Source organism: Pithys albifrons, chromosome 3 (genome assembly GCF_047495875.1).
Source record: "Pithys albifrons albifrons isolate INPA30051 chromosome 3, PitAlb_v1, whole genome shotgun sequence".
NCBI lineage: Eukaryota > Metazoa > Chordata > Aves > Passeriformes > Thamnophilidae > Pithys > Pithys albifrons.
The window spans coordinates 4,224,565-4,237,335 of NC_092460.1; the positions used below are offsets into that span (position 1 = coordinate 4,224,565).

Below are 12,771 nucleotides of genomic sequence, written 5' to 3' on the forward strand. Positions count from 1 at the left end.
GAAGGGCAGGAGGTGCGTCCAGGCTGTTCCATCTGGAATCTGATCATCAGTGGGATGTCCCTGGGGTTTTCCATTGCTTTATCCAATCAAAGCCATGGTCCAGCTGAGTTACAGATTCAGGAATCCTCATGGGCTGAGTAGAGTTTGGCTGCACACCTGTAGGGCTGTGTGTTCCATCCTGGTGACTGGGGGTGACAGAACAGGCACAGGAAAGGAGCAGGGACTGTGCTGAGTGCAGGACCTTCTTTACTGCTTGAGGAATTCCCCGTTATTTCCACTAGAACTGAGAAGTCTGCCTGCATTAAGCCACAGTGTGCTGTGCAGGGAGGAGGATAAGGAGGCTGTCACTGTGTTGGAGTGTGCTCATTGTCAGAAGACTTTGAACACGAGTGCTTGGCTGTAAAAAGCCAGAGGGTACTCGAGCTCAGAAGCTCTCCAGGCACAAACACCATCCATGTTTTGCAGACTGTTCAAGGTGTTGTGTGATGTGTGGTGATTCTCTGAGCCTGTGTGTACACACAGGTGTGAGCTCAAACCTTTTCTGTTACAAAAATCAGATATAAATGTCCCCTGTTCACTCTTGGACCTGTTAAAGGGCATAAAGGAGGAATGGAAACCTTGATGAAGTTTTTTTATTGTTAACGGAGAAGCACAAAATGAAGGTACCCAGACTTCTTACTCTTCCTGAGTTGCAAATTCATGTCTTGTATTAAGGAAAGCATCTAAAATAAGGTAATTTCCAGCATCTTCATGATGAGGACTTCCAAGCACACAGCTTGTAAAGAGAGTTTAAATATTGAGATGTTTAAAATGTGTACAGCTCATTGTAGGTGTAACTGCCCTGGCCAACTGGGCAATGTTTTGTCTGTCCTGTGTGAAGGAAGGTTTTGTTCTTGATTAAAATGTGCTGCTTCACAGCTGTTACAAAACATGGAACCTGAGAGATGGGATGGAAAGGGCTGTCACATGTGCAGTGTCTGATTCTGGGAAATTTGCTACTCCAGAACATGAAATGGTGTCTCTTTAGAGGGTTGTTTGTTGGAGGTAAATGACTGGTAAGATAAGAGGGTAGTAATGATACTGTCAGAACTGGTGGTAGATGACAGTCCAGGCTGCCAGTGTTGGGGCACAGGAATGTCACACCTTGTACCTTCAGAGTCCCTGCACTCTGTGCTGTTACTGCTGCCATTAGGACAGTTCCCACCTGCACAGTGTCTGTGACATCAAAATGTCACTGGGAGTGACTCGTTCAAGCTACAACATGGAAAAGTGTCTGTAATGTGGGAAAGAGATAGAAAAATTAGCAGGTTCTTACAAAGCTTATCTTCTAACTCAGAAACACTGAAAGAAGAGAACTATTTCTTGGTTTTTCTTTTTCCTTACTTACATTGACGTCCTTTCAGTTGTTCTCTTCAGTGTTGGAAGCAAAAACTTCGTTCCTTTTGTCTTTGGCTGCAAGGAGTTATGAATACAGATGGCTTTTTTTTCCTTTTTTTTTTTTTGCATGGCATTACAATTAACTGGAGATTTTCTTTAGTTGATTACTGCTGTTATATTCATCCCTGGTTATTTTCTCTCTGTTTTTACATCATCAGATTTTTCTAATGTCTCATTACCGGATTTTTTTTCTTTTTGGATCATCTCTTCTCATTAACATTTAAAGTCTTTGTGTCTCTTCTGTCCTTACCTTGCATCTATTTTTATTTGACCTTTTGCTTCAGCTTCTGTGCATGTTGTGTGTATTTTGCCTCTTTTCAATTTCTTCTTTTTCTATCCTTAGTCTCTCTTCTTTCTTTGGTCCTTTTTTTACATTTTACTGTGTATTGTCTCTTCTGGCCCTTTTTGGCAACATGTAGTGTCTAGTGCAAGTCAAGTAATACTCCATAAAGCCCAACTAATTACACAGCTTTTCCCATGAGGGAATAAAACTTTTGGAAAGCTCCCTTTTTGCTGCTGCTGAAGTTCACATTAGTGTCCTGCTTCTCCAGATTCCAGATGAAAGGGTTTGTGTTTTCTAACAGTCACATTCAGCTTGGCTAAAAGTTCATTTTTATTCTACTTCCAGTTGCACAACTGTAAAAACTCCTCTTTAGGCAACACAATAATCTTCAAAGGCTCAGGCTGACACATGTATTTAATTCAACATTTATGTGCTCCAAGGATATCTTGCTTTGTTCATGGTGACCTCTCTTGCTCACCAGTGACTGTTCTCTTCCTGATTTCTTTATAGAATGAAGCAATTTCCTTTTAAAGATCCACCTTTCAGTAGAGCTTGGCTCAAATATATACCATTACTGGTAGATTCATAAGTTTAAGATGAATCACGTTTTCTTTTTTATCAAATTTCTGCAATTGCTCTGTCTGCCACCTTTGCATCGTGTCTGCCTTCCTGGCACTGCTCTGCTGCAGAGCAGGGGTTTGTCATGTGAGGAAAGATTGCTTTTTATTCATGCAAAGTTCTTAATGGTCAGGCTCCACTGTAAAATATCTCAGGTTTTAAAAGGCAAGAACAGTAAGAAGAATGATGTATGGGTTTGATATGGCCTGCAGGAACTGTGTGTTTGTTAAATAATAATGAAAAAAAATAGTATAAGAAGAGTGTGAGATGCTGGAAAGACTGTCCAAGTCCAGTGATTATGTGGAGAATGCCTGGAGGAAGAAGGTCAGGAGTGCTGTGGAGGGAATGTGCTGTATATGCTGATTTGAGAAGTGGAGGGAAGGAAATACATCAGGAGCTACAATTTAATGGAAGAATTGCAAAGAAAGGGGAGGGAATGAACAAACCAGACCTGACTGATCATAGTTTAGAGTGAATATTGGTGTGCAGAGGAGGAGGATACCTTGGTGTTCTCAGGAGTTCTGGTTCACTGAAACACTGAGGCTTGTCTGATCAGTCTCCCTGACAGCATCAAGGGGTCTCAGACATGGCCACATCCTTCAAGTTCTCCCGAAACAGCCCTGTGGACAAGGGCAAGAGCTTTTCTGCAATGTATTTTTAGATGTGGAGTCTATACAGGAAGGAGAGGTTATTGGGATGTCAGCACTCTGGGAAGTTTCAGTAACCTCTCATACACCTCAGCAGATCACAACAAAGTCAAGCACGAGAAACAAATCAATAGAAAAATCAACTTTGTTCGTTCAGTTGCTTGTTTAAGTTTTATGTTGTTGTTATTATTATCAAATATTTTTCAGGCAATACCCAGCACTGGGGAAAATGCTGATCCTGCACACAGGTCCTGCACACGGGTCCTGCACACAGCCTTGGGCATCTTTCTAGGCAGAGTGGTGCTGCCTTTCATCTTTTAATGGCTTAGGAAGAGCTTGAAAAGAGAGTTGTTTGCTACTGATTAATATCAATAACTACCTTTATTCCTGACTAATCCTCTCTCTGCTGACTAATGTCCTCCTGTTGCTGATTCTTTAAGCTACAGAGGTAGAAGTACACATTTATAAACCTTAATATTGTAATGTGAGATATTAGTTTAAAAAATAAAAGGAGGAGGGATCAGTTCTCCTCGGTTCTTTTCCTTTGAGACAGTTGTGGGATTCCTTGGCAGGACCTTCAGCCAAGGCTCTGCTCTCACCAGAAACCAGCTGGTTATCAGAGGCCTTTCCTGACCTGCACTTCTCTGATCTGACCACAGAGTCAGCTCTCTGTGCAGATACAGCACATTTTATCTCAGTGCCCCAACACATTTAGAACTCCAAGTGTCATGGTAGTCTGGAGATACAGATCTTACAGTGATTTAAGTGATATCACAGCGTGAAATACCAGTGAGGCTGTCAGAGCTCATCCTCCCCTTGGAGGTTAAACTGTGCCTCATTGACACTCAGGTGGTGAAGGGCAATTTGAAATATCTTTATTTTAACATGAGGAATGGCCAGTTTAAAGTAAGTAAAAGAGATGATTAAAATGTAAAGGTAATCTCTGCAGTGCTCTCTGTCAGTAACTTTGTGGGGTGGATTTGTCTGAGTCCTTTAGATGTGCACACATTAACACAGTGTCACTGTGGCAGGGAGGAGTGTGCCTTTGCCACTGCCAGATGTACAAATTTATAATCAAAGGTACAGAAAACTTGCAAATTTAGGACTTGATAAGTAGCAGCAGCTGCTGCTTTGCATTAGATTAATATTGTTATACAGGCTTAACTAAAACATTGGTAATGCAAGTGTACAAAAGTGTACAGGATTAATACAGCAGAAAATGCAATTACAATTTTATTTGTTAGTCTTACACCATGAACTTGGCTTTTTGAACTGGGAAAACAAAGTAGGTGATGGTTTTGACATATGAATAACAAGCTTCAGGCCTGGATAATTCATTGTTCACAAACTTCAAGGAATGGACAGATACTTACCTGTAACATGAAAGTATTTTCTCCAGAGAGAGATTTTATGTAGAACACCTGGCACTGTGCAGCAAGTTAATGAACATCATGTGACATTTACCCTTGGGCATTGTCTAGTCTATGTCTTGTTTGCTGTTGTTTAGTAAACTTGGAATTTCTGTGTTTATAGTCCAGTTGTAGATGTTTTGATGCTTCAGAGTGTTTGCATTTTAGAGGAAGAAAACTTTACTCTCCTGTTTCGTGAACTTCACTTGGAATTTCTTTGCTTTCTACTTAAAAGGGAAATGGGGTTCACATTTACATTGAAGAATCAACATACAAAGGAATTTCCTGATAGAATAAATACATTATCTATCTTAGTGATTTAAGGTGTGATACAGAACTGCTTGGCATGGACAGAAAAACAGATTTGGAACTACACCAGGCTTGCTGAATTGTCACTTTTCCCTCGATCTTAGCAAGTGGAAGTGATTGGCTTTTCAAAGGTGATACGAAAACCAGAATTGTGTTTTGTGGGAGCTTGTAAATAAAAGGAGACTGACTTGACTCCAGACTAATGTTTAGCTCATGAACAGTTTCCATAGGAATTTAAATCAAGCATTTTCAGTGTTATAAAGCCAATAGGAACATAAGAAAAGTTTGTAAAGTAAAAACATGCAAAAATATTTCTCTTAATGCCAAGTTTTATGTCTTGAGATGAGGTGTGTGCATATGCACGTGCCTTTGGCATCACAAATGTTTGATTCAAAAAGTGTCACAAAATTAGAAAGCCCCTGGGGTGAGGACCACCAGTGGATAAATCTGCCAGTCTTACAGGTGAGTTATATCCCAGAGATTGTGGATTGTGTTAAATGATGATTGTGTAAAATGTTAGAGGAGAAATTTCTGTGAACACACCGAACTAGTTCTGTGGTGACCAAGCTGTGCCCACTGTGTCAGTGCTGTTGAGTAAAATCAGAGCCTGCTGGCAGGGAATGCCAGAGCTCCATGCAGTTTGGAAGAAAATCCCTTGGCTTTGGCTTCTGGCTGTTCTAGTTATACTAAATGGCTTCTTGGTTTCCTTTGGGTTTGCACAGGGGTAGCTCCTATTCAGTTACCTGCTTACTGTTCTTCCAAGCTAATTCTGCCATCCCTGCGGGAGTGTTTTCAGTACAGAAGGATGACCATTCTCTGCCAGTCTGTGCTGTGTCTGTCCCACTGATTCCCAGGGGAATCCTTTGATGCATTCCTGCTGTGTCACCTTCCTTGTGCATCCTAGAGAAGCAACAACTGTGTGAGAGGATTCTTTGAGTTGGCTCAGTATTGCCACTCTGAACTAAAGGAGTTACACAGAAGATGAGCCAAGTCTGATGGTCACTGGAGGGAAGGCCACAGCTCTCTGGGAGGAGATGCAGCTTCCATACCTGTGTTGGTGGGGATAGGATTGTAGTCTTTTTGTTTCTTCCTCAGACACTGGAAGGATGTTCTCAGATGGCATAAATGAAGCTCCTAAATCATGCCTAGCTCATGAGTCAAAATTTATGAGGCTTGGAAAACAGAATTGTACTTTTTTTTCCTCTTCCCTATTCTTTTAGTTCTTTTCTACAATAAGAAAATACATCTCTTTGTTCATCCTGTCTTTTATTTCTCCCACACAAGGTGGACTTCAACTTCATTTTCCTCAGCTTCTGGTTGTGCATCCAGGCAGAAATCCTTGGCAGTTTGAGAGGTTCCAAAACCTCAGTGTGTACATGCTGTAGACTGCAGGGCTGGAGCTTGACTTTGAAAGGAATATATTAGAGTTTAATACAAGTTAAAAGTGAAAGTAAGAATGATTTAGGCTTTTTCTTGAGTGATGAGTGACTTGTGATTAGTTAAAGAGACTGTTGAAGTACTATTACCACCTATTAAAATGAATCTGCCAGCTTTAAATTCATAATCAATTATCCTTTTACTTTTTATAGTTGTCTTCTCTGAGGAAGAGAGAGAGCAGCTGAGAAAGTTCACAAATAAATCTTATCTTCTGGACAAAAGAAGCCGTCATCATGTGTATCTTGGATTAATTGATATCCTTCTGGCATATTGCTATGAGATCCGTGTCAATGAAGGGGACAAGAATGTGAGTTTAAAAAATACCACATTTTTTAGGAACCCAGTACTGGACCCTGTACTGCCATATAGGAAACTTATCTTTTAAAGTGAACTTACTTCCGAGGATTAAAAAATACATGATTAGATTAAAATGAGGACTTGGTATCTCTAGATTGAGTTTTTGGGATGCATGTGGGGATTAACAAGATTTCAGAATACTTATGTTCTTTTCCAGCAGCATTTTAGTAGGAGAGATACAGAGTTGCAGGAGATTCCAGACAATTCTGTTTGTTTCTGATTTGTGTTGTGATGTGTCTTGATTTATGTAAATGCAAAATAACAGAATAATTGGGGATTTTTTTGTTTCTTGCTGTTCTGTGGATAACTTGCCCTTTTGGAAATGGACTTGCTCTCCAAGTACAGTTTTGAGTCTTGAATCTGCTCTTCTGATATTAACCCAAGAGATGTTTTCTCAATGCTTTTAATCAAAATACTGGGACGTGTAATCAAAACTGTTCTGTCTTAATCAGACTACTTGCAAGGCATGGATTGTAGATGAATGAGCAGAAATGTCCAGACCTGATTATTAAACAGAGTATTTTGGGATTGTTATTTTGTGTGTTAGTGCTGCACAAAATTGCAAATCTGCCAGGAACACAATTGTGCAATTCTTTATTGGGTTTGCAATCAGTGTGTGGTATATGTAGAAAACACACTGCGGGTTTTGTGCTTCTTTTCTCCCCTTTTGTTTCTTTTATTCCTATTTAATAGGAAAACCAAACCATTCAGGCCACACAAATCTTTACTAGAGCCAGGGTTATAGATCAAGGCTTTTTGGCTTTTTGCCCTAACCATCCCACTAGGCCACACTACCCCACAAATGCTGTGGATCTGTCACACTGCAAGAATAATGACACTTTACATGTACTGCTGGCTTTGGGTCCCTCTCCCAGTGCCAAAAGTCTTGAGCTGTTTTCATGAAACAAGGCAGCTGAGCTTGGCTTTTGTTGATTCAAGTTTCTGTTGCTTTGTGCAAAGGGACAGAATTCCACTAAAATACTGTTTTTCTGTGCACTGCTGTTGTATTTCAAAGACTTGGTGCGTGGGCTCAATATTCCCACTATGGAAATCAACATCTGCATTGCCATGTGATTTTTAATGCTGTCCTGTGGCCATTTCAATGCACATAATGCAATTACTGCTGCTTATTCACAAAGGCTCTTAAATTGCTGCCAGGATGTTATCTTAAATAGTTTGCCAGCAGCCTGGAGTGAGTGGGGGATGAGATAATACTTAATTTACTGTCTTCTCTTAAAATCAGGTGGAATCCTCTTGGAACATCAGGAAACTGAGTGCAACGTTGTGCTGGCTGGAGGTGAGGGGAGACTGAAGCTTTGTATTATGTGTTTGCTGTATTACTTGGGGTTTTTTTTGTATTTTATGTGGCTTTTGGGCAAAGTTTACTCTTTCAGTGCTGAAGATGAATTAAGTGTATGTCCTCTTTTGAATATTCCTGGGATTTGACCTTTGGGCTCCATGTTAGTGGGCATGTGTTGCTTTACCTGCCCCCTTCTTTTCATCATTATTTGCAGAATCATAAAGGTTGGGATGATGGTCCAGCCATCACCCCAGGACCATGGTCACCATTAAACCATTTCCAAGTGCCACATCCCTGTTTGTTTAATTCCTGCTCATCTTTTGAAACCAACACAGATTAGAAGAAACACTGAATTCTGTTCTTTCAACACTCACATTGTTCACTGGCTGCACAGAGACCTGTGTGAAGAAGTTGTTAAAGAGCTGGAAGTGCAAAGGACTTAACCTGTCCTGTAATCCATTAATTCTGCTGGTGCAGCAAAGCTGGGAAGGACTGTCCAGCCTCATTCCTGAAATTACTGAGCCAAGTCTCAGTTTGCAGGATCAAAACTGAAATTTGACACATTTTTTGGGCTCAGTCCTTCAAATTTTTCTAGTAGTGGTGAATGTTGCATTCAGTAATAACTTGCTCTGTGACAACAGGTTTTCTAGATCTTTTAATTCTGCAGTAGCAGGTCACAAAGGAGTGCAGTTAAAATGCACCGATTGCCTTAATTCCTGATGTATCTTTTTCATATCCCTGTCCTAACACAGTAAAGGAGTTTTCTGCATGTCCTTATGATACAGCAGTCCTTGGGTCAGCCTGTGCAAGAGTATTTTTCCCACTCAGAAAATTCAGTATCCTGGCACCAAACTGTTAATAACCATCTCTGTTACACAAACCATGTAGGGGGGACTGTTTTCATTATTCTGTAAACAAAATTGCCCAGCTCTGGTTTGTTTGCACTGGCTGCCATTTTGCTGGGCATGACATGCACACACCTCAGCCTCTGAATATTAAATCACAAATCATAAATGATTTAAATGCTTGCTGGTCATCCATTAAAATGAAAAATGGGTTGAGGTAGTCACAGAAAGCAAAGAAGTGCTGGCTGTCAGCAAAGTGTTTTTATTAATTTCAGTAAATTGAGAGGTCAGGATGAAATAGGTGTTTTTATTTGAGTTTGTAAATGGAGTATTTTGTCTTGAAAAGTGAAAGCTGGAAAGGAATTTATTATCTTAAGAAAGTCTTTAACAACTCCTTAATACCTCTGGCCTGAGTAAACCAAAGGTCTTCCTCACTCACAAAGCAGGACAGTGAACTGCTCTCCCCACACAGGTATATTTATCCCTGTCTTGAATATCTGTAATTTTCATGGAAGGCAGAGTCATGTATCATTTTTAAAGATCTTATATGTACACATGTATTTGGTTAATATCATGTGGATTTAATCTTTCTTTATTTTTAAAAGGCTTTTTATAGCTTCTCCTTAATGTATGTAATAATGTGGGACAGATGTAATTTATTGCTTTAATCTAAAGGATGGCAAAGTCTTGAGTTAGATGTTTGATTCTGATGTTTTCTACATTCTTTTTTTAATCCAAAACCACTAAAATGTACAGGACTAACATTATCTTGCCATGCAAACTAAATGTGCAGTGTCTTGTTTCTATTTAACATGTTGATTTCCATATCTATTCAAATACAGATTTTAGAGGCATAACATGTAAAAATGTGCCTTTTTTTTCCTATTCTGCTATGACTTTTTTCCTTAAAGGAGAGCAAGCACAAAGACTAATTCAGATTTTTCACTGATACACACAGAGCTTCACTTGCATCCCTGATGTCCTGGTATCTTTTGGAAGAAGAGTGCTGTGCTACCCCCTGTACAGACATTTTGGGTTGGTGACACGTGCCCTCAGTGACACAGTCATGATACTGCAATTGGGTGAGTGTTTTAGGGGTGCAAGTGATGCCTGGAGAGCCACATTGTTTGTATGTCTGATTTCTTTTAATAAGTTTGAATCCTTTTGCAGTTTCACCCAAACCTGAAATATCAACACTTCTGGACATGTCCTGGTTTTGTGAAAATGGGGCTATGGAGAGAACAAATTTAGTGCCTTTGCCAGGGAAGAGCCTCTGAAAGAGCCTCATTGATTAGGCATCAGGTGATGCCAGCAGTGCTTGCCATTCAGCCCCCTGATTCCCAACCTGCTCATGGTGTGGGCAGGTCTGTATTGCTGGTCAGAGTCACACACTTGAGGAAAAGAGGCACTTTGTAACACTTAGTGGGAGTCACAAGTTCTGTGTAGGATTAAGGCAAAATGGTTGAGATGACCCTGAAGAACAAAAAACTGGCTGTACACTACATGTTTGTAGTTTTTTTGTTTGTTTCACATTGAGGTGTGGAGTTGCCATCTCACCGACTGCAAATTATTCTTTCAGCAGTGACATTCTTTTTATACATACCCTGTTTATCCAGACAGCTTGACTGTCTCGGTTACCCTGAGATCAGCTCAGTTGGTTAAAACTTGGTTGTAACAATGCCAAGGTCATGGGTTCAATCCCCTATGGGGGCCATTGACTGAAGAGTTGGACTTGTTGATCCTTGTGGGTCCCTTCCAATTCAGAATAGTCTGTGATTCTGTGACACAGGACACCAAATGTCCCAGAGAGACTGAGGGACACAAAGAGGACAGTACAAATCTTCAGAACTGGCTATTCCAGCTCCAGTTTTGCAGTTGTGCACAACCATGTTTATGTCTTAGGTTGTTAAAGTTACTTGCAACTTTCCTATTTATCATGAGTTACTACTTTAAAAAAAATTAGGTTTAGATTTATCTTTTGGACAGAAGCATCACTGAGAAGCAGCACTTCAGTGGTTTATTTTCAATTGCAGGATTAAAACCTACACAAATGGCAATATTCATCTCTACTGCTGCCAAAAACTATTGATGATTCAACATACCATTTATGTTATAGCAGTTGGGTAGTGAAATTTTAAGGGGAAGATAGATGCTGTCCCTCTTCACTTATCTCCATTGGTTTATGTTGCTGTTCATAAGTGTGAAAAAATAAAATTCTGATAACAGAACTGCAGTGATAACAGTGCTGTCAGCCTTGTGGATTGTTTCTTTTCTGAGGAGGATAGTACATAAGAGGTAAGATATTTGCTTTTCTTTTAATGTCATGATGGAAAAGGGTATTGCAGTGAAGATTCAGTGATCCAACAGAATGTTTTCAGTAGTTTGGTAAGGGAGGTGAGGAAAGCCTGAGAAGAGCTGGGGTTGTTCAGCCTGGAAGAGAAGAGGCTCCAGGGAGACTTTAGAGGACCTTCCAGTGGGTAAAGGGGACAATGACAGTGGCTGGCTGGGACTTCGTGACATCTGGGACAAGGGAGAATGGCCTTAAGCTGAAGGAGGGTGGGGTTAGATGGGATATTGGGAAGAAATCCTTCCCTGGGAGGGTGGGCAGGCCCTGACACAGGTGCCCAGAGAAGCTGTGGCTGCCCCAGCCCTGGGAGTGTCCAAGGCCATGTTGGACAGGGCTTGGAGCAACCTGGGCTGGTGGGAGGTGTCCCTGCCCATGGCAGGGGGTGGAATGAGATGAGATTTATTTAAAGTCCTTTCCACCCCAAATCATTCTGTGATTGTATTTCATGAAGACATGAGTCCATTGGGAGGGGCAATGGTGTGATGAAAGTAATGGTGACTAATGTGAACTTCTGAAAGTTCTGGGGTTTGTGTATCAAATTAGTATTTACTGTTATGATGTGTGTGGAATGTGAAGAATGCTGATTTTTTTTTTAAAGAGCTGGAAAGATTCCAAATGGATGGATTACCTGTGTGTAGTCAGCAGGGTGGGGGAAGAGTGTGTGAAAGTATTCTTAATTAAAAATGGTTTGTAGGTAAGGCTTGTACTGCCAAGGTATCGGTGAATGATTGATTGGCACCGATACGGTGAATGGGTGGCGCTCCCAGGAGAAGGGCTCGAAGAGCAATAGCATGTGCTCTCGAGGGACCAGCTCCTTGGAAGCTCAGGGATGGCTCCCAACCCGGCGACGATTCCCCGAAGGAAGAGGTCCACACGAGTCGAGAGTCCACAAAGAGAAGAGAAGTTTATTGGGGTGCCCGGACTTATATAGGGTAGCATGGGACTTTCCAGAACATGGGTGGAGTAAGGGGAGGAACGAGGGGAGAACCAATAGGAGAACATAACCATATAAGGGAAGTGGTGCACTGCACCAACTGGGGACCAATCAGGAGAGGGGTGGCGGGAAAATGCCCTGAGGGTCTGTGGGAAGGAGAAACCTGGACAGGGATGACTAAGGGAAAAAAGACAAGGGTAGCCATCTTAGGATATATAACAATTAAACTGGGGAAATGTCCAAGTAACTCCTAAAGCCCCCGTTGTCCTTATCGAGTTTCTTTTGGGGTTTTCCCGGTTCTTGGACTTCTGCACCTTCATCCACCCATCACTTGTAATACAGTAACTTTTAAGCAACGTCTTTAACTGGAATAAACTGGGGCAGAAACTGGGTTTAAACTTCATGGTAGACATGAAAAAGTAATAAGTTTAAAATAAACTTACATGAGGTATTAACTTATACATTAAAAAAATTAACGATATGTAAAGAAACACTGCAGGTACCGATAAAAGGCCATACATGTAAATGAAACTTGAATGATAGCTGTCACTTTTCAGATATGTTCTTCTTTTCACAACATTTTAACACTTCTTAGCATTAACATTTTCATCAAACCTGTATCCCTTCTTTTTCTTTCTCTTTTGACTTCTCAGATTCTTTCTTCTGCTCCTCTCTCCAACTTGTACTGGCCATCCTTATCTTACCTTACACAAACTTTCTTCTACCTTTTCACAGACTGTCTTCTGACTTGCTAACACTTTATTTTGTTAAATCTTTACTCCAACCCAAGGCTATCAATAAAAAGAAGTCAAATGCATGTAAAGTAAATGTTCTTTCCAATTATTGGT

General features: G+C 40.7%; 1 protein-coding gene across 5 annotated transcripts in view; it reads left to right on the top strand.

Annotated features, from left to right (window-relative positions):
• SHQ1 (SHQ1, H/ACA ribonucleoprotein assembly factor) overlaps nucleotides 1–12,771 on the top strand; it is a 50,131-nt gene that overhangs the window by 8,894 nt on the left and 28,466 nt on the right. For 3 of the 5 annotated variants that reach the window (XM_071550226.1, XM_071550224.1, XM_071550225.1), the window contains 3 exons: nucleotides 6,293–6,447; nucleotides 7,741–7,794; nucleotides 9,601–9,724. In XM_071550226.1, coding sequence (XP_071406327.1) covers nucleotides 6,293–6,447; nucleotides 7,741–7,794; nucleotides 9,601–9,724 — 333 coding nt within the window. Of the gene's footprint in view, nucleotides 1–6,292; nucleotides 6,448–7,740; nucleotides 7,795–9,600; nucleotides 9,725–9,812; nucleotides 11,096–12,771 lie in introns of those variants that run through there. The other 2 variants (XM_071550227.1, XM_071550228.1) reach the window with 2 other exon arrangements.